Below are 22,185 nucleotides of genomic sequence, written 5' to 3' on the forward strand. Positions count from 1 at the left end.
ACCGCCCCTACTATAGTAATACAAATGTTGGGTGAAGTAATCCCTTTAAGGGTTGCAGGACATTTAGGCACGTGGACATGGTGAAAACCAGCTGCCGAGGTTCAAACCCATCCTCACAATTAGGCACCAACAATGGGAAAAGAGAAAATATCCACTAAATGCGAACAAACATCAGCGGTTAACTGATTTATCTCCATTTCCTGTGTCGGGCTCTTATTTTGAAACTTTTCTGGAAGTCGTCCTGTGAAAACTTCCTGACTTGACAGCGTCATTTCTTCACCTGACGCATAATAAAAGAAAACGGTTCTAAACGCGTTCATTGTGACGTCTTTCCGCTGTTGTAGCAGAAGTTTGTTGACCTCTGTAAGGAATTATGTTCTTAATGCGCACAGTTCAGTTACTGATGTTGTATTTACTTGAATGTGACGTGGTCGTGACAGTTTTACGTGAAGACACGTGGGATTTCCTTCGCTCAGGTAAGAAACAACTGCGTCACACTTAACATTTAATACTTTAAATAGTCACATTATAGACATAATAATTATTATAACACCAAACAGTGTGATAGTTAGTGAAATTAGGGACACAAATCAGTCTACTATATGTTTGCTACGTATAGTTTTACTGTATGTTGCTAAAAAAAGGTGACGAGTTAACTGACTAATGTATGATTATAGTAGCTTTATTGTTCAGTTAATGCGTGGTCTCTTTGAATTCATTTATGTGAAGCTGTAATCTGCATTAATAAAAAATAATACAAAAGAAAACGTTAAGAAAAACCATGAACATCCTCTTGAATGGCATGTAAAAAAATGACAAACATAAGAGCACATGAAGCTGTGTTTTTTAAAGGTAATTATCTCTCACATTCTCATCTATATAATAACTGTGTCCTTTTAATAGTTTATGTGTAAATGAATAACTAAACAAAACAGATGGGTAGAGACAAAATGCCCACAATAATAAGTGTAAATAAAACCCAGGAAAATGAAATATAGCAGTTGACAAATAACAATAAAATCATATTAAACACTATAAAAGCATGGTTTGTTTAAAGTAGCAATAAATGTAGGTTATCATCTTAAAGTGTGTTTTAGGAAGGCAGTGATGTCACACTGTGAGTGCAGTACCTGGCTGCTCCACTCAGAGCAGCTGTTGCAGCATGAAAACAGCTGTTTGGACTGTGGCCACTGAAACAGCTCTGAGTGCAGTTAGTGCAGATTCTAGAGACTGCCTCAGGTCAGCTGTCGCCAAAATCCCATAATCTGAGTCCTTTTTTATAACCTGTGAATGAAAATCAACAATCTTTCCATGTGATCCTGCCTTCTGCAGCTTTCACCTCATGCTGACACAGACCAGCTTCCACTGCTTGTGTTTTTTCACAGTAGTAGTATGTGGTGAGGCTGCCAGGAGCGTCTGACACTAGTGCTATTAAAGAATGAATAAAAGGCTGTTTCTCCAGATGGAATTCCTTCTTTTGATGTGTGGCGAGCAGCCAGAGTTCAGTTAACAGCCCTGTCGTAGCTGATGTGAGCTGTGTGATGTGTGGAGACCGTGCTCAGCCCTCATGTCACGTCCAAGCACCTGCAGGCGACTCAGCCAGTAATGAATGTCACTCACATTTTACAGTGAGTGAGTGAGTGAGTGAGTGAGTGAAGAGAGCGGCTCATCATGAATACATTTTTAATTATTTACATCACGGAAACAGACGGTGCTGGGGGTCACGCCCAGCGTGGTCAACGCTGACTGCTGTCACTCAGGGATGAGCTTACAATATTTTCAGTGTTGGTCTGACGAAATTCTACGGAGGTTTTTTTCTGAAGTAATTTAGACTGAATTCAGGCTGTGGGTTTATTTGGGGACTAGATATGAGAAGGTTTGAGTGTCACAGTAAAGCACGTACAGTAACGCTGCACACGTGAAGCATCAGGTCGCCGCCATCGTGTTCCAATATTATTCTCCCGGAAGAGGAAATAAAGACATATTTCACCATCCAAGTCAGAGAATGTAGAGCTTTTGAGAGTGGACTCTCTTGCACGTGTCACGAGGTCAGAGGTCAGTGAGTGACTGCAGTGACACAATGTCAAGTGCTGCTAACGTTCTATCAGCATGTGTTTGAACAGTTAAACAGGTTAAAATTGTAATAATGTTTTGAATGATGCAGAATTTAGATGAATTAATTCTCCTTTTATGACCCAGCAAATGTTTCTACTTGATCATTTCAGGAAGTTAGACCGACCTTTGTGTGTATAAAAGTGCTTTAAAATGAACTGTATAGTGTATAGTTGTTGTTTGTTGTTAATGTATTTTACTGTCTCCTTGTGTTGTTGTAACACAGCAGATTTCCACGTGGTGTTACTAATAAAGGTTTGTATAGTTTTGAAAATGGAGTTGAGTTGTGTTTAAATGTATTATTTGGAAAACAGAGAAGGTTTTGTTTTCATGTGCGTTCTCACTGTCAGTGTATGGATGAGCTCTGTGAGACACTCACACACACATGGAGTCAGTATGTTCCTGCTCCTCTGCCTGCACCTGCACACAGTGTGTTTTTGGTGCTCTTTGAAATGTGACGCCCTCCTGCCGCTCACAATACGCCGCTAAAATATTTCACACAAAAGTGGATTATGATCAAACTACCACTTAGAAATGATTTTAGTATCGGTGAATAATTTATTTGTTTGATTAATTTCATCTACGTCCACCTCCTGGACGTGGGAGGTGGGAGGTGACTACAGCGTTTGGACACTGAGCTGCAGTCTGGCATTAGTCAGGCGAGCAGCGTGCCACTAGTTCAACTCAATACTCAAAAGCATCGCTTTGTTTTCTTAACAGAGGACGTGGATTTGTTGCATCACTTCTCCCAGAGGGTGAACGTGTCCGTGTCGATGGACGGTCTGCGGTGTCCGACTCTCCACGTGGGCCGTTACGGTAGTGTGACGGTGTCCACAGAACAGGTGTTTGGACAAAGGTACGTACGGTGGAAACACAGACGAGTCTCTGTGTGTGACACTGACTCAGATGATGCCACAAGTGAGTCGGATTCCAGTCTTAGGCCAGTTTTACACTGGTGTGTTTGCCATGAGTGACGGCACAGCTGTGTCCCTCACACACACACACACACACACACACCTGCTGAGTTTAGCTTTGAAAATCAGAAAACATCTCAATTAATTCAGGGAACGTTTGTCTATCCGTCTGCTAGAGGGCTTTTATTTTCAAACAAGAACAGGATGTGCTGTGTTTGAGACAAGAAGCGACAGATAAAAATGCTTAAACTGTGAAGAAAGATTATTGTTGTTGTTGTTGTTGTAAGAAGCTTTCCCAAAATAAGCTGCGAGCTTGTGAATTTTGAGTCTAACCTATATTTGTGAGGACGTCTTGTCTTGTCTCAGAACTTTAGGGATAATAACTGGTTTACGTTAAGGCTCGGGTTAAGCGTTTAGTTGTTTATGATGATTAAGGTTATTCTAATAAGCCTTAAAAAAATGCATGATGTCTTTGTCTCTAAGGATGCTGTGCAGTCATTACATGTCATTTAGCAGACGCTTTTATCCAAAGCGACTTACAATGGAATCAAGTACAATTAGCCAGGGGTGGAATCGAACTTGCGACCACGATGTCTTTGGTACACAAGGTAGGGTCTTAACCACTGAGCCACTCCACCCACCGTGTGTCATGTGTGCCTGTGTGTCTCCTGCAGGTTTTCAGAAGAGTTCAGCCTGCTGATGGAGCTCCGCAGCTCTCAGATGGAGGAGAGCAGCGTAGTTTCCCTGTTAAACTCCCAGCATCACGTGCACCTGCAGCTCCGCCTCGGCCTGTTCTCGCTCACCTTCATCTCCACACAGCACAGAGAATATGAGTAAGTGTCCCAGACAACGATGTCCATTCTTCAGTCCCCTCTCTCGTCCGTCCCTGGTTGTGTCTGGATGTGTCTCCCCTCTCTTACCACCTCTGTCCTGCTTCCATCACATACAGGTTCACCGTGGGGTCTCTGCGGGACGGTCGGTGGCACCGGGTGTCACTGAGTGTCTCCCCTCTTTGGCTGGAGGTGTATGTGGACTGTTCTCTGGTGGAGAGGGTGAACTGGGCGTACCCCTGGCAGCGCATCGCCACGGATGGCGTCCTGATGGTGGGAGGCAGCCTGGAGGGATACGAGACACCCTTTGAAGTAAGTTCATCTTTGTTTGTTGAGTGACTCGAGTTGTGCTGGAACTGGACTGATTTTTCCACTTGGTGGCAGCAGAGGAGGCTTTACTGTGTTGTCTTTACTTATGATCCTGACAGGACACAAGTTTCCTTTTGAACTTTTCTGCTACTTTTACTTGTTTTGTTCTTTTTTTGATGTTTGGAGCTTTCAAATTTAAAAAAAAAGGTCACACAAAGGGTAGTGCTTGTCTTTGTCACCTAAAATACAAAATAATGTATGCAGAAAAGGTTAACTCATCCCTAAGTAATCATGAGGTAATGATTAACTAATAATTCATAAGGTAATTAGCTAATGTTTAGTTAACGGTTAATTCATGATTGTAAAATGTAAATGATTCTTTATTTCTTAATTTAAAAATGTTACTAAAGATGTTACTAAAGTGGACATGTATGTCTGACATGAGATAAAAAGTAAAAAATACGAGATAAAAAGTCACATTTATGAGACAGAAAGTCAAAATTTGAGATTGAAAGTCACATTTATGAGATAAAAAGTCAAAAATAAGATAAAAAGTCAAAAAATGTTGATGAAAAGTCACAAGTATGAGATAAAAAGTCACAAGTATGAGATAAAAAGTCAAAATCAAGACAATAAGTCAAAGAATTAAGATAAAAAGTCACATTTATGAGACAGAAAGTCAAAATTTGAGATTGAAAGTCACATTTATGAGATAAAAAGTCAAAAATAAGATAAAAAGTCAAAAAATGTTGATGAAAAGTCACAAGTATGAGATAAAAAGTCACAAGTATGAGATAAAAAGTCAAAATCAAGATAATAAGTCAAAGAATTAAGATAAAAAAGTCAAACATATTAGATAAAAAGTCACAATTATGAGATAAAAAATTCAAAAATATGAGCTATAAGCTATGAACTTTACTTTTTCTTGCTGCATTGATCACGTCCATGACGGTTGAGTGCCTAATCCAAGTACAGTGCAGAGCCGATAGTGATGGATGTCCTCCGCTGGCCTCTGTTGACCTCGTCTGAAGTGTCAGGTCTATATGACGGGTTGGGGTTGGCAGGTTAAAGGTGGAGTTTCCTGTGCCTGTGGTTTACACAGAGATTAACCTCTGACCCTGTCTTCTCACTGGTGTCCTCAGGGCGCTGTGAGACAAATGACTTTTGTAATGGGGGATCCAGACGCTGCCAGGGACCAATGCACTCTTCGTCAGCCCACCTGCAACGTAGTAACCTCCAGTGCATTCTGGGTAAATATTCAGTTTCAATGACATACATCACTGTCATAAATGTTATGTGGTTTCGATACAAACACAACGTTTGAAGGGGAAGAAATGCAGATTATAGAGTCTGTGTTTGGAACCAGGAGTTTTGAGAGCGACATGGAGACCTTGGTTTTTATCAGAATTCATAAATGAACCAAACTTTGTACCAAATTGTGTGTACAGTATGTAGTAATGTGGCATTTTAGACTAAGGAGCTCCCACCAAACACTGACTGAGAGGCAGGAATTCTGGAATCCTAATTCTAAAAGTATAGAAACTAGAATTACTTTTGAGTCTGAATATTGTATATTACACTTTCTATGTAAACTGGTGGCTTTCATCCTGTTCCGGCTGACTCTGTGGGCGGGCACGGCCCCCCCAATGCCCGCCCATGGCACCGGGTCTGCATGGAGTCCACCAAGTAGTAGAAAGATTTGTTTTTACACATGCAATTAATGATAAAACATTTCTTTGGAATCTTTTTAATACATTACGAGTAAACACAGATTTAACTTCTGTGATAATCGAGTGAATAATGCAATACTATTCCATGGATTCTGTTGTTTTCTGCCGTCATGTAAATGCACTGAATGATTGTCTCAGAGGTCAAGAGACGATTCATCATCTCATGAGTAACTCATTTCTGGCTCTGACTCCATGTTCCCTTGTGGGACTGAGCAGCATTTCATGCTCATGTGCAGAGGCTGAATGATGTGGTGGCCCCTGATGAACAGCCCGTCGAGGACGATTATGGTCTGGCCCTGCCGTGTTCAATCACTACCTCTTTTCCTGCGGTGCTGGTGTACACCGTCCACCCTCAAAACAATGTTTGCCAACTTTCCGCGCTCCACAGAGGGTGCACGTTTCAGGGCGGGTTGAGCGGAAAGGTCGGTTGTGCAGTTGGGGATTATCTGAAAGAAAGTGGATAATTAAAGTTCAGCTCACAGTGATCTTTTTGTTTTATACTCCACTCATCGTCAGTGCGTCACCTTGCAGGTTTTGTGTTGCCAGTGTGAACTCGTGTCTACTGTCACAGTTCTTGTCAAAAACAGTCTGTAAACATCATCAGAATTGAGACATTACAGTTGAAAACTGTTGAACTTCTTTGATTCGCATCATTGTTCGCCACAAGTTTGAGTTTCCATGAAAATAAGAGCACAGCATTCCCTTATTTCACCCCGCGTCCTACTTCTCATCTCAGCTGCAGGCTTTGTTTGTTTGTTTAGTAAAAACAAAGCAGACAAAAGAAAACATGCAGATGGGCGTTCCACTGCATTGGCACACAAGATCTAGCAATTTACATGTGGGAGGGAGTATAAGCTTATTTATTCCCACCCCCTTTTTCCACAACTCAACATCATTTACATAATTTAATGATTAGCTTCCTGCTTACCAGTCCATTCATTATATAATATAATTGATCATTATTTATCAATATATAATATAATATAGATGGGTATATAATAGAGAGTTTTCCATGCTTCTGTGTTTTTCGGTCTGATGTTTACATGTGTAAATACAGTCTATAATACGAGTGTCTTGTAGTGACTCCTGAAAGGTCAGAGTTCAGAATCCCGTGCACGAGGCCAACGAGACGATGAGTTCTCGAGTCCATGTTGAACACAGAAATAGACGCGGCGAGTAATGAGCCATGCAGCAGTTGAGCAAAGCCTCCAACTGAAGATGACGCTGTGGTTTTACTGGCCTCCTCCTCCTGTGTCTGTTTGACACGCTGGCATTTTGCACCTGTGAGAAGGCCTCAAGAGAATCTCTTCACATTATTGAGAGGGAGAGGAATCCAGAGGAAGTTTGACGGGATAATCGCCCCCAGCTGTACCCTGCTCTGCTGCTGTATACAATGCCGTGTTTCCACTGGCAGTACCTGGTACTTTTTAGTACCCGCTCTGACGAGATTGGTCAGAGCGGCGTCACAGGAAGCGCGTGAGCGTGACGTCCGACGTCCGACGACAAGAATCAAGCCGAACAGTAGATCAGTTAAAAAGACTTAACAATCCCAAAAACGTGGGTTAATCTCCAACAACTAGCAGGGAAATGTCTAAAATCTCAATATTAAACAGTGGAGTCCGGTGTGTTTTAGCAACAACACAGCTGAGTTTCAGTCCAATGACCGAGTCGGACGTCTGTGCTCCGATTCTAATGATTCAGTTACACTGAAAATATCTGCGTTATTTGTGTGTCGCGTGTAAAACTCCGCCCACGTTGAGTAAGAACTATTTAGTAGTGGAAAACCAACGTAAACTGTGCCGTGCTTGTTAAGTGTTGTTTGACTTGTGTTTTTAGCCTTTCTTTAACCAGGTTAGTCCCACTGACATATTGTCAGGGTTTGTGACGTCAAGTTTTTTTTCTAGATGGAAATTCCGAGTTCCGACGACACATGGAACGCACCGTAATGAAAAGATCAAAGATTAATGTCACACCGAGTAAGAAACCGGAGACATTGAAACCATATTTCCTGCACAGATTACAGATTACATCCAACTGACGGGGTAGACTTGGCATACAGTCATTTATTTCATGTTACACATAATGTCTTTCATTTATTTTACTCCATATACTTTGGTTACCACAATATCTTTACAGAAATAAATCTCTTATGAATGGGAGGTTTTTGATGTCACTATGGCTTCACCTTCGTGGATAATTGAACTGAAAATGAAATGTTTTCAGATTCCTCTGCGGTGATATCAGCGCGGCGTGAGACTGTTTAATGTGAGGGCTGAGTGAGTGCAGTGTGTGTGGGGTGTGGCAGCGTGTGGTGCAGTGGAGTCCTGGGCGTGTCTCTGTTGGCTCGAGGGAGGGTCAGCTGAAGAAGGAGAGGCTGCTCCTGTGTTCAGACACATCCACTGACCTGCGTGAGGACACGCTGCAGACATGTGGACTGTATTAACCGTCACGCTGGGCTGCGTTTGGCTGCACGTGGGACTAAGTGTGGACGGGCAACAGACACACGTGGTACGTACAATAAGGAAATGACAAGTGACAATGTATCGGGAAGTGTAGGAATGCTGTTTTGTGATCGTGTCACAGGATGACAAAGTGGTTTCATGGTTTGTCGTCAGTGCACTGGAACAAGTTTAAGATGTGAAAGATGTTCTTGCCATATTTGCTCATGATTCTTTGATACTGTATTTATAGAAGTCATGTTAAATCAGTCCATATGGGTCAAGTTCTCTGCCAGCACACGTGTGCAGTAATATGCTTTTTTTTGCTTCACCTTCCAAAGTCAGTGAGTTTTTTTGTCACATCACTAATCAGCCTGCCAAGTGTAGGGAGTCTCCTTATTGGTGCTTGTTATTCCAGAATTAATTTTTTGTGCAAACTAGGGGGTTTCAGGTTGTTGCCAACATCTACAACTAACGTTCAATGGCCTTTTTTTTCCCCCAAAGAAAGTTCTGAGCTTTCTTTGAAAGGATCTTTTTGGAAAAACCTTCGCTTCTATCTTTAGGCACAGAGTGGAGCTTAAATGGAGGCTGGGAGCTGTGCTCAAGACAAAATGAGAAAGAATACGGACGTCAACTGGACGGTTGTGGGTTTGATTCTGCTTTATAAATACAGACCATGTACTTCTCCCCTATTGTCTTGCACTCACAGATTTCTTTTTAGAATTGAGTCAAAATTCTCTGCTCAGTGATTTTAAGTGAAGCTCTGTCCACAACCAGAGAGGCAATGTCAATGGAAACCGCATAGCTGTGGATTTGCATGTATTATGATACTTTTTATAATATCGGACAAAGGATATTGAAGATGGAAAAGAGGAAGAGCATGGATGTTGTGATGGAGGACACGAGGACAGTTGGTGTAACAGACGAGGACACAAAGATGAGAACATGACTCTAAATGATACATCATTTACATCCCTAATCCACAACTGTGTGGTTATACAGAGTTCAGAGATGTGGTAGAACAGGAAATTGGCAATGTGTGAATGTTCATTCATTCATTCATTCATTCATTCATTCATTCATTCATTCATTCACTCACTCACTCACTCACTCTCTGCCTCCTGTTGCAATTGGAAGAGGCTTCAATCGTGGCATAAAATAAAGAGCTCAATCCAAGGTCATGTAAACACAACACTTGATCATATATAGATGAAGATAAATACACCTGAAACAGGCATGGACATCGTCATTGACATCTATAAAACAATCCATCCCATATTAAGTGGGATATGACCATCAATTGTCACCTGTGTGGAGTGTGATGCTGCAGGTGGAGGTGGAGGAGGCGCTATTTACTCCAACGCTCAAGTTGATTAAATTGAAACTTTGGTGAGTGTGTGTGTGATGATTTATCACACCACATTCTCTCACTCTGGTTCAGGTGCTGGTGATTACAAGGGGTCAAAGCAATGTAATCAAATAAGGCCTTAAGCCAGTGAAATGCCCCCTGCTGCTTCCTCTTCTTCCAATAAGTTATTGCAGGTTATACACTGCGAGGTGCAATACTGCCCTCTACAGTTTGAAGTTCCCAATTACATTTTAAGGTCCTTCAGCACAGTTCAAAGTTTCTTCAACTAAGTTCAAAGTTCCTTCAAAGTCCCTTTAACGCAGTCCAAAGTTTCTCAACCCAGTTCAAAAGTTCTGCAACTCCGTTCCAGTGTCCCTGCTACTCTTTGGAACCTCTTTAGAAACATTGTGTAGTTGTGATTGACCGTCATCTGTATGCTGGTGTTTCCAGTCTGTCAGAGTGGCGTCATTACTGAGTCCTGTCAGCATACTGTCAGTGTGTTGATGGTGCTCTAACGTCCTTGTACGTCGATGACGACTCAATCATTTGGGCTGAATTACACTCACCTGCCACTTCCTTCTTTACACCTGCGTGTTAATACAAATATATAATCAGACTCATTTAGGCATGTGGACATGGCCGAGAGGTTCCTGCTGAAGTTCAAACTGAGCATCACTTTGAATAAAGACAGGCGGTTCTGAATGGTTCAGAAACTCCTGATCTACTGGGATCTTCATGCACTCCCTATAACTTGTTGAGAATGGTCTGGAAAAGAGGAAATTATTCAATATGCACTGTTAATCATTGTTGTGGAAGATGATCATTTTCTGTATTTTATATTAAAGATTGGTTCTTCTTTCTTCTTCTCCGGGTCTCTTTTCAGAATCCCGTGTCCGAGGGAAACTCTGCACACTCGACTGATCCTGACCAGAGACCTGTCATTGTCCTTGTTGATGAACCTCACACTGTGTTAGCGGTTAGGAGCGAGGACAGAGGAGCTGATGCCACTGAATCCTCTCCATTCATCCCGTCGTCAAATGAAAGGACCGTCGACTTCATCTCTCCTGATTCACAACAAAATGTTACGTCAGCGATCTACAAGAATGTGACGCCATCAGTGCAACCAAAGGGAAACTGGGAGACAAACAGACTGCAGCCTCATTTAAAAGTCAGCGAGGTTGGTCAACATTCAAGTACGCCGCAGTCTGGGGACGTAATCTACGGATCTGACCAGAGAATCTACAGGAACCACAGAGGTGCTGCTGGCTCTGTTGGACCACAGGGAAGAAGAGTAAGCACCAGAAAACTAAAAATCTGGTTTTAGCCACATAATAAAAGTGATCTAGATTTAGTTTGACTACTACTGGCCATGTTTGGTCCGTGTCAGACAATCCTTATAAACAACTGAGCCCGGTCTCTCCTTCCACTTAAAATGTCAGTCACTGAGTGAGTGAGTGAGTGAGTAACAAAGCAAACGCTAAACGGTTTTCTAATGGCGACAAAAGGTGTCACAGTCCTGAGATATCATAGAGTTTAGCAGGTGACAAATTCTGTTATTGTTGCAGCCGTGTTATCAGTGAGAGCGTCGGTGTCGGCAGGTCCCACACTGGTCGGCGACGCCGGTGCTGATCATATGTCAATACATCACACGCACACACTTCAAAGAACTTTAAACAAGACGAGATTAAAGTCATTCATTTACTTTTAAGACTTTATTCTGGTAAATTTCCTACTTTATTCTTGTAAATGTACACTTATTCTAGTAAATTTACAACTTTAATCTTGTAAATTAAAACTTTTTTCTTGTAAATTTACGACTTTATTCTCGTAAATTAAGACTTTATTCTCGTAAACAAAAACTTCTCAATGTGGCCCCTAGTACTAGTACTTCTCTAACAATGAATATTAAATATAGATTAGGATTGTGTTGCTGCAGAAACAAACGCTCACCTGGCTTCTCTTGAACAGATGAATAGTTGGAGCTCAGCAGTGAAGAAGTGGCAGAAGAAGAAGAGTCTCGTCTGTGGTGTGGTTTTTAACATGAAGTCCACCAGTGCATACGCAGGCTGTGGTTGAGTACAAGCAGGATGTTACCAAACCTGGCAACCTGACTCACTACAGTCATGTATAGTAGCTGGAGCCAAAGCAATTTATTTTCATATTCTAATTGATGTTGCTGGAGGAGGCTAAAGCCAAGGGAGGCTGCCAGGAGGGTGTGGCCAGAGAGGAGAGGAGAACGCGGTGACCTCACATCATCCAAGCCTGCTTTCATTTTATCTTTAAAATCCTTATTCATGCACAGATTTTACATTTTGGACCTTGAGGATATTTTTTTCACCATAGTGGTTACTTTATAATCTCAATATAAGAATGGACGCAGGTCTCATCTCACTATTGGAAAACCAGATGCACAGACTCACTACTGCTTCTGTAAACGTCTTTAAAGCTCTTCCATCTTCACTTTGAGAACAGATAAAAACATTTTGTCACTGCTTTTAACTGAATATCATCTTTATAATCCCTGAAATTACCTCCTGAGTGGGTGTGCATTTTGCTTGTAAGTGGAGGTTATGGTTGTTCTGTGCAAACATGTGGTTGAAGCTGACTCATGCGGGGTTTTTATTCCACTTGTTAAATTACAGGCTTCCAAACACTTGGCATTAATGTCCTGAAGGAACCACAGTGGCCTTTTCTTTTTAAGATCGTCGCACCGTGCAGATGATGCCAGACACCAGGAAGGACACTTGTGTACATTTAAAAAACAAAAAAGCTCAATGTCATGTTGTTCTTACAGGGATGTCCAGGCAGAGAAGGGTTTCTTGGATTTAAAGGTGACAAGGTAAGTTTGGAGTTTACATTTGACCAGATTCTACTGTAATGTGTGTTTCCTGTTCCAAGCTTCACAGGATTCTGAAGTTTAAGTAGTTATTTTGTAGTATTATTTCTGATCCATCCACCGCAGTAAAGAACAGCCATTCACTCGTGCGCTCACACTTATAATAGTTCTCTTTGCTTTGAGATCTGATAAACTTTTCTATCACTGGCATGTTTATTTTTTTTAACTTTTTCTATTTTCTTCTTCCGCAGGGATCTCGAGGTGTTTCAGGCATGGATGGACGTAGAGGAGATCCAGGGCCTCCAGGTCCTCCGGGACTTCCCACGCTTTATTTATGGCGGAACTCTGAGGACGACTGGGTCGCTTTCAGGGTGAGTCTCAATATACAAACACTGCTCACAACAGTCCAGCTGGAACTGCACTCAACTCTCCAGCAGGGTCTTTAATAACTGACGTCAAACTAAGGCTGAGATCAATAATGAACACAGACTCACAACTACTTGCAAAGTTGCATCATGTCGACTACATCATGAGACAACAATTATGTAACTGAAATATGAAATTATCACAGATTAGAGCGAGAGAGAGATGATGCATCCCAACACTTAAACACACTTTTATGTCAGGTAGATTGCAACAACAAAGAATTTCTTCTTTTTAAAAGAATATGACGGCACATTAGCCTAAAATCTGAAATCCACCTTCTTACTTTTCACTCAGTCAAAGGAATGAATGATGACTTAAAAAATGTTTATGATGCTGCCAGGGTTTGTTTTATTCACATTCTATTACAGAGCTGGATTAAATTGAATTTAAAATTTGACTTATAAAACATGTCATAATAGACAGAAACACAGTGAGGAGAGCTTTTATTTTCTTTTTTTTTTGTCGATTTTATTTATTTTTGTCAATCCCACAACTATCTCTGGAAATTAGTAAAAACAAAACTGTAGTGGCCCTTCGACACAGACAAAATGGACCACAGTGGCACATGTCACGACGACTGTGACGCTGTGTTTTCTGTTGTAAAACATGTTCCTGTTGGCCTGTTTATACTTTTTACACTAACATTATTTGTGATTAAAATAATGTTTTTGGTTATATTTTTAGCCACAGATGTACAATCGTTTTACTTCCTTTATGGGAGCTCAAATCCTCAGCTCTCTATGACCAACCAGTGTTTTCACTGCATTAGACTCATGATAATTATATATATATATATATATATATATATATATATATATATGTGTATATATATATGTATAAATATATATGTGTATATATATATATGTATATATATATATACACACATACATTTAGAGTCACAATATAGTGATTTTATAAATGTCAAAGTCAATAAGCGTTATGTTTTATTGACTTGGTTACAAAAGGTTATGCAGCCAATGAGATTAGCGACATGATTGAGATTAACCGTTAATCTGTTTAAGACATCTTTTTAAGTATGTACTGTATGATACTAGCTGAGATCCAAAGGACTGAGGTGAATGGACAAACAAAACAGTTTGTGAAGAAATACATAAATATAAAAAAAACACATATACATTAAATACAAAATATACATGTAAACATTTATTTTCTTTTTTAAATGCTTATCAATCCCACTGTCTTATGGACAAATGAATAGCCAAACACGGAGCTCAAAACATGAACAACTCCATTTAAGGTGGAAGGCAGGGAAGCAAAGTCTAAAGGGAAATGACTGGGACACAAATGAGACACCAAATAAAACAGGAAGCAAAGTTAACAGAACATGCAGGGAGGAAAACTACAAAATACGTCAATGAAAATGGCTCTATTATGTTATTGTGTTATACCAATAATGTAAAGTGTCATGCTCTGAATTGTGTCCAGTCTGTATGGGCTTCCAAGATTATAGTAGCAAAGAAAACACAGAACAAGCTCTGTACGTTTAATTTACAAAACGTGTCCAAGATCAAGATTAAATGGACAATAATGTGAATTAGAATCAGAATACAGTTTTCCCATGAAAACTATAATGTACAAATGCAGATGATGACATGGAGAGTGAGACATGGAGAGTAATCCAAGCCCAGTCTGTTGACAATCTGTAGATGGCCACGGCTCACAGGCTGTAATGAAAAGCTGGAGTATCTGGATGTATTGTAACTGGAGCAGATCCAGACCTCATGCCTGGGTCAGGCCCCACGCTTTGCTTTCAGAAGAGAGACGTGAGCTGAAAAGCGTCAGTGTTGCCGCTCTGTCAGAACACAGCGAGGCCTCAGAGACACACTGAGACCTACAGTAAAGCAGGTCCGGTCCTCTTCAGCAGTCTGAGCCTGACCTCAGGTCTGGCCAGCCACACTGCAGAACCTCTGCCAATACAAACAGAAGCTGGAGCAGCAGCGCTGGGTGGTGGAGTCCACCAGAAGGACCTGTGTTTATGAGACCTGACTCTGCCAGGGACCACAACCTTTACGTCGTATCATTTAACGGCCGTTAAACATCCACAAGAGGCATTAAATGGAGTTTTCAGCACTTTGTCACACACTTACGTCTCTTTGGCTCCATCTGCAGCGTCAAGTGTTCTAGAACCAGCACGACGACGACTTCAGTCGGCACCGTAATCATTCACAGCTGTGAGGTCACACTCTGCTGTCATGTACCACATTACACTGCACTGTACTACACTGTACTGCACTGTACTACACTGTACTATACTGTACTACACTGTACTATTCTGTACTGCACTGTACTGTACTATTCTGTACTGCACTGTACTACACTGTACTGCACTGTACTATACTGTACTACACTGTACTGTACTACACTGCACTGTACTGCACTGTACTACTGTACTACACTGTACTGTACTATATTGTACTACACTGTACTGTACTACACTGCACCGTACTACACTGCACCGTACTATTCTGTACTGTACTACACTGTACTGCACTGCACTACATTGTACTCTACTGTACTACACTGTACTGCACTGTACTATACTGTACTGTACTATACTGCACTACACTGTACTCTACTGTACTACATTGTACTGTACTGCACCGTACTACTCTGTACTGTACTACACTACACTGTACTCTACTGTACTACACTGTACTGTACTGCACCGTACTACACTACAGTGTACGGTACTGTATGAAAATGTACAGGACAAGAGATTTACGGACAATTTACTGCACTGTCTTGTGCTTCAATACTTCACTGTACAATGAAACACTATACTCAGCTACCCTTCACTGTACTGTTTAAATTACTGTACTACACTTTACTGTACTGCACTGTATTCCAGTGTATTTAACTACACTGTACTGTAGTGGTTCACTGTAGTGTACATATGAAAACAGCATCTCATCATGTCTAGTGGAAACAATGTTCAAAGTGTCAAAAATTTGCGTGTGATCTTTGATAAATAATGTAATGTTTTCTTTTTGCAGAGATCGACCTTCTTTCACATGCTCAGAGCTGGCTGGCCGGTGAGTGTTTCAATTGTTCTGTCAGGGAAACTGATATCAGTGTTCACAGTCGCTGAGTTATAGCTGTGAATTGTTCTGTTGCTCATCAGGTGCAGCCCGGTCCACCTGGACCCATGGGAGAGATGGGAACGCCTGGTCTTCCAGTGAGTCAAGCGTCCATCGTGATTAAACAAGTAGTTTAGTACGCTGGTGTTTCCTTTAACTCTTTTTGAATGTATTTATCATAAGGGGATTCCTGGAGACCCAGGGACCAGAGGAGCTTCAGGACACACAGGAACCATGGTCAGCATTTATTTAACAGCATTCGCTCTGTTATACCTGCTGTCCCAACATCATGTAATGGGATTTAATCTGTGTGTTAGGGTGAAGCCGGTCCAAAGGGCGTCCCCGGCAAGAGGGGGAGTTGGGGCAGGAATGGCAGTCAGGGGTCGGATGGGATGTTTGGGCCACGGGGGCAACCAGGGCTCCAGGTGAGTGAGTCTGTGGTTTTCTAATGATAAACCTGCAGGATTTGTTAACACTGTTGTTTTTCCCTGTCAGGGACCCATGGGCTTTAAAGGAGAAGATGGTTTGCAAGGGGAGAAAGGTGATGAGGTGAGTGTTGTAGTCAGCGGTGGTATTAACATGTGTTACATCACACCTGGCACTGAAATGATGTCATCTCTGTTCACGAGGAACAAAATCATGTTTATAACCCATGTGGAGGATAAAGCAGCAGCAGCAGCAGCAGCAGCAGCAGCAGTAGAAGATGAGTGGGTACACACTGGACACAGCAGCCCAGTCCATCACAGGGCTGCTGATTTAGCTTTTCCTCAAAACAACAACATGTACCCTGAAATGAAACTTATTCAAATCTAGAATCTTTTTGAGCCCAGCTTTTCAAACTTTAGATCATTCTAAAACCTCTTGATTTACAGTCATGTATGACGGTGTTTCCCCAGATTTTTATACACAAACTTTATTTAAGTCACAGAAATGTTACGGACTGCTGTTCCCCACTCGAGCAGTCTGAAATCATCACATCAAGTGTTTGCTGTATCATTATTATTATCATTATTATTATTATCATTATTATTATTAGTGTAAAATGCTATACTTGAGCTGTGTTCATAAGCTCAGGGTCAGTCTGATGCCCCCTGCTGTCCTCAGTGGGCACTACACTCCACTGACACTGACAATCGTTCAGGTGTGTTTGAAATGTTTTTATTGACACTGTGAATGTCCTGGACTGCAGGGTTTCACTGGTGAGCCTGGACCACGTGGAGACAGTGGAGAGACTGGGATAAAGGTTTGTGTAACAAATAGATTTTGATATATAAGAATATTATTTCATGGAATTGTATTATATTACCGACAATTCAAGGGCAACTGGGGACGATTTGTGTCACCGTCTTGTCCTGCTGTTAGAAAAACTACTTTTTTAACGTATTTGACAGGTCCTTCAGTTTATTATGGTGTCATTTCTAATTCCCTGTGTTTGACACCACTACTCATGTTTGAATACAGGGCCTTACTTTGATCCACTCTACTTTGCTCTCTCTCGTTTTCTTTAGTTGTCTTTGTTTTTCCAGAAAAAACGCCCAATTAATGATGGGATAGGTTTGGGCATCACTTTTTTTGGTAGCTCATGTGACTCTCTACTACTATACTAATCGACAGGTATTCAGTATCATGTTAACTAGGGCTGCAATGAATGGTTATTTTCATAATTGATTCATCTGTTGCTCATTTTCTCGGTTTAAAGTGTTGAATGAATGCAGTGACGGGTGAGAGACCTGTCACCAGTATGAAACACAGCATCGAGTGGCTGAAGTCTGCATGGATATAATGTCACCATAATCAAACACAGGTAGAATAAACGGACCTTCTGTTTCTGAAAGAAAGGCAACTTCTTCTGTTCCTCTATAAATAGCCAATTCTTAGTGTTCTTACTTAGTCTGGGTGAATTTGGGATCCAACCAAATGCCCAAATATGGAACATTTCAAATAACAAACAAGCTTATTGATGCCATGTGCAGATCTGTGATCGACCGTTTACTGTCTGCGATCACGGAGCCTTTAAAATATTACAAAAACAACACACATTTAAACTTTAAGCTTCTCTATTCTAAAGCTGCTTTACATCTTCTTTCGTACCCATTCACATGCTCACAGGTGGTAAGGACACACCGGCATGTAAACTAGCGGAGCCAGGAATCGCACCCACAACCTTTGAGTTGACACTGAGCTACCTTTGCCGCCTTTTGCAAATTATATTGTTGCATGTTCACTTCGATTTTTATTGCAACATTAAAGTCCAATGGCAATAAAAATATTAAAATAGATAAATAAATATGGCGTCACTTAGAAACCACACGATCCTTATCCATATGACTAAATCTGTGTATGTTTAGACGTATGTTTGCATCAGCACCGCTGGTGTAGTGGTTTCATGCAAGATTCCCATTCTTGTGACCTGGGTTCGATTCCCGGTGCACGTGTTTTCGTATAATTCACATTAATGCTTCTGATGACGTTTATACTGACATTTCCCTGCACATGATGGGGTTTGTTAATGTATCACAACAGTTTACAGCGTCCTGTGTCAAGCAGCTGCTGTTTTTAAGTGTTTTTGTAATAATAAACTTTATTTGTATTGCACCTTTCAAGTGCTTCACAATAAAAGGAAAAGGAAATTTAAAAAGCAACACAGGGTGGAATGAAAAGGAAAGGTCTTGAGTCAAAAAGTAAAAGCCCTGTTTTAACTTTGTAATAAAACAGAAAATGCAAATAAAACAGTAAAATACAACACCTAAAAAGATAAGATCTAAGTCCTATTTATTTAGTTTTAATGATTTTTTTGTTATATAAAGCAAAGAAACCAGAAAATAGTCACAGTTAAGGAGCTGAAAAATCAGAGGAACTTGTTTTAATAAAACAAAACAACACTCAAACCGATAAATAGATATTTGATATCTACTGTTCTCAGCTGTTTTTAACTTTAATACAAACATCCAGTCGGCTAACTGTCTGTCAACATAGAAGCAACTAATTGTCAACTAATTAATAAATTAGTGTTTACTTGACAACAAACCTACAGATAATCAGCTAAGAATTGATCGTACTATCCTGTTCACTTCTAAGTGTAAGTAGTAAACGAATAAGATGCCAACATAATCTACAGAGAAGTAGTTAAATGATGTAAAAAAAAAACAACAGCATGTATATCACCAAATAATGTGTACTGCTAATAATGACATCCTGCCACTCTTCATCTGTCCTGCAGGGATCTAAAGGGGAACCAGGAGACGATGGACCCACTGGACCACCTGTAAGACTTTTCTATACACATTAAATATTCATGATACACTTGTTCTTCAGATTGGAGACGCTGAGTATCTGAAAGAAAAAAAAACACTGCGGTAATTAAACTTGAAATGTTTGGGCTTTTAAGATCAGGAAGATTGATCATGTCAGGTGTTGGATATATTATGATTTTAGTTTTCGATCAAACCTTCCCTTTCAAAACCCAGTATTACTGATGACATCTGTGCCATACTGTACTATTTATTTAATAATGAAAGGGCTAGAAAAAAAAGTGATAAATCATCAATTATCTTCAAGCTCAAGGAATATTTTGTGGAGTGAATTCTCAGAAATAAACGTCATGGACACAGCATCCTAGACTTCTCCTAAAATCATACTCAGACTTTGACCTTTGTGCTTATCAAGGGTCCTTCAGGTAACAGGGGTACTCAGGGGCTGCCTGGACCTCCAGGACCACAGGTAGGACACATACATACATTATGTTGTATTTGCTTAGGCTGTCTTTCTTCTCCTCTTCTCCTCAGCCACTGTTTGTTCTTGTCTTCAGGGAGACTCTGGAGATGATGGAGTGAAGGGTCCTCCAGGGCTGGTGGTGAGCAATAGTGTTCATAATGTTCACACAAGTTCTACGCTGCTCTTGGCAGGAAACACTAACGTTCAGTGGGATGTTTGTAGGGGGCTCCAGGGGCCACGGGCGATATAGGACCACCTGGACTCAATGGGTCTGAGGTGAGTTGTTGTTGTTTTTTGCCACATTGCTTTAAATATTATTAGATATTAAAGTTTGAGCGTCATGGGTGAACTTTGAACTGACCTTGTGTGAGAGGCAGGCTACAAAGTGGAATGTCAGCAGGAGACACGAGATCCAGGAGTCTTGTAGCGCTGATGGGCTTAATCGTCATCGTGTGAACTCATAGGACAGTGGTTCAAATGTGTTTATTTACAAAGTCACAGTTAGTGAACTGACAGTTAGTGAACACTAACTTAGTGAAAACCCACACACATGACTGTGCTGTCTCATTTGTGTCAGGTATGAAGTTTAATGGTGTGTCTTTTTTTTCCTCTGTAGGGGGATCCAGGTCCAACTGGTCCACGAGGTCGTACAGGCCCTCGAGTACGTTCCAGTCATTGTAGTTTTACATACAGCACTGGTACTGATGCAGAACTGTCATTGTTTCATCTGGTTGCTTTTCTGACAGGGGCCATCAGGATTAAGAGGAGAGACGGGCTCACCTGGACCTGCAGGAACTCAGGTACATTGAGACACACCTTCTCATCAGCAGATTAATACTGAAGACATCCAGTAAACAAAATGTGTTAAAGAAGCCAGAATTAGTTTTTTATAGTTAATATTCTTCAAAGTAGCCCCCTTTTGCTTTGATTCTCTGAATCGGCTTCATTGAGCTGCTGCTTCAGTCTTGAAGAAGCTCTTGCTGAGCACTTGTTGGCTGCTTTGACCAGACCATCTCAGTTGGATTGAGGTCAGGTGATTGTGGAGGCCAGGTCATGTGACGCAGCACTCCATCACTCTCCTTCTTGGTCAAATAGCTCTTGCACAGCCCGGAGGCGTGTTTAGAGTCATTGTCCTGTTGAAGAACGAATGATGGTCCCACGAAGCATAAATCAGATAGGAAGGCCCCATTCTGAACTCTACACAGCTAAACTAACAGTAATACACCATATTTGAAACGCTGACCTCATCTCATAAACAAGATAAATGCATAAATGTAAAGATGTCATCCTTCACAATCACAACCTGCACTTTGTCTCACAGTTTGACAGTTTTGTTATTGGTCTGTTTTTGTCAGGGTCAACCAGGCGATGATGGTCCCACTGGTCCAAAAGGGGAAGTTGTAAGTGCTAATGAAAAATTGTGTAAAGTTCTTTTTCTTTTTCTTTTTCTTTTTTGAGCTTATGAGACTGAGAATGTTCTGTCTGACAGGGGGAACTGGGACCTGTGGGAAACAAAGGGCTTCCTGGTATTGAAGGGCCTATGGTAAGTAAATATAAATCAATTGTCTTTAGAGCTGCAACTTAAGATTATTTTCTCCATTAATCGATTCATCGTTTGGTCCATAAAATGTTGTTCGTCAAACCTGGAAATGATGATGTTCTTAAATGTCTTGTTTTGTCCACAAACCAAAATGAATCACTTTGAATGATTTCTTTATTATCCAGAGCAATGAAATTAAGAAAATACTCACATTTAAGAAGCTTCAACAATCGGAAATTTTGTTTTAATCATGAAAAAAGCTTTGAACCGATTAATCGATTATCAAAATAGTTGTCGATTAATTGAGTAGTTGATAAATAATCGATTAATTGTTTCAGCTTTAATTGTCTTCAAAAGTGTGTGTGTGTGTGTGTGTGTGTCAGGTAATACACTAATGTTGTGGGGACCTAAACCTGTTTACACAGTCACATTATGGGGACTTGGCTTCCTTGTGGGGACAAAAAGCAAGTCCCCATAACGTAAATTACTACATTTTAAGGTGAAGGTATGTTTTAAGGTTAGGCTGAGATTGAGATTAGGGTTAGGGTTAGGATTAGGATTAGGCCAGTAGTAATTGTGGTTATGGTTAGAGTAAGTCTCCAGGAAATGAATGTAAGTCAATGCAATGTCCCCTCATGTCATGAATGTGTGTGTGTGTGTGTTACTCTTAGTTGTTGCCAGAGCTACACGTAGCATCAGAACCTGTAGAGTCATAAATGAACTATGACTCGTCACAAGTGAGATCAAGTTTCTTCAACGTGTCTAAGACTTGAGACTTTGTTATTGTCCTTGCATACTTAAGATAGATTGAGTTCCTTTGTTGATGTAAAGTAAATGCTACAACATTTTGATTCATGCACATTTTCGTTCTACAAATACTTCACAATAAA

The 22,185-nt window shown here is 40.7% G+C and overlaps 1 protein-coding gene across 1 annotated transcript; it reads left to right on the forward strand.

The window, feature by feature from the left end:
- Positions 1–259: 259 nt before the first annotated feature.
- Positions 260–21,298, forward strand: LOC122762356 (collagen alpha-2(XI) chain-like; the record flags this gene model as incomplete). The annotated part of the gene is made up of 22 exons (XM_044017548.1): positions 260–476; positions 2,833–2,968; positions 3,701–3,859; positions 3,976–4,168; positions 5,308–5,415; positions 10,565–10,972; positions 12,476–12,520; positions 12,769–12,888; positions 15,958–15,996; positions 16,086–16,139; positions 16,225–16,278; positions 16,359–16,466; positions 16,537–16,590; positions 17,231–17,284; positions 19,262–19,306; positions 19,708–19,761; positions 19,850–19,894; positions 19,978–20,031; positions 20,372–20,416; positions 20,502–20,555; positions 21,111–21,155; positions 21,245–21,298. Coding segments are annotated over exons 1-22 (2,031 nt in total), but the record flags the coding sequence as incomplete, so codon positions are not given.
- Positions 21,299–22,185: the final 887 nt, after the last annotated feature.

Source organism: Solea senegalensis, unplaced genomic scaffold (assembly GCF_019176455.1).
Source record: "Solea senegalensis isolate Sse05_10M unplaced genomic scaffold, IFAPA_SoseM_1 scf7180000015583, whole genome shotgun sequence".
In the NCBI taxonomy this organism is placed as follows: domain Eukaryota; kingdom Metazoa; phylum Chordata; class Actinopteri; order Pleuronectiformes; family Soleidae; genus Solea; species Solea senegalensis.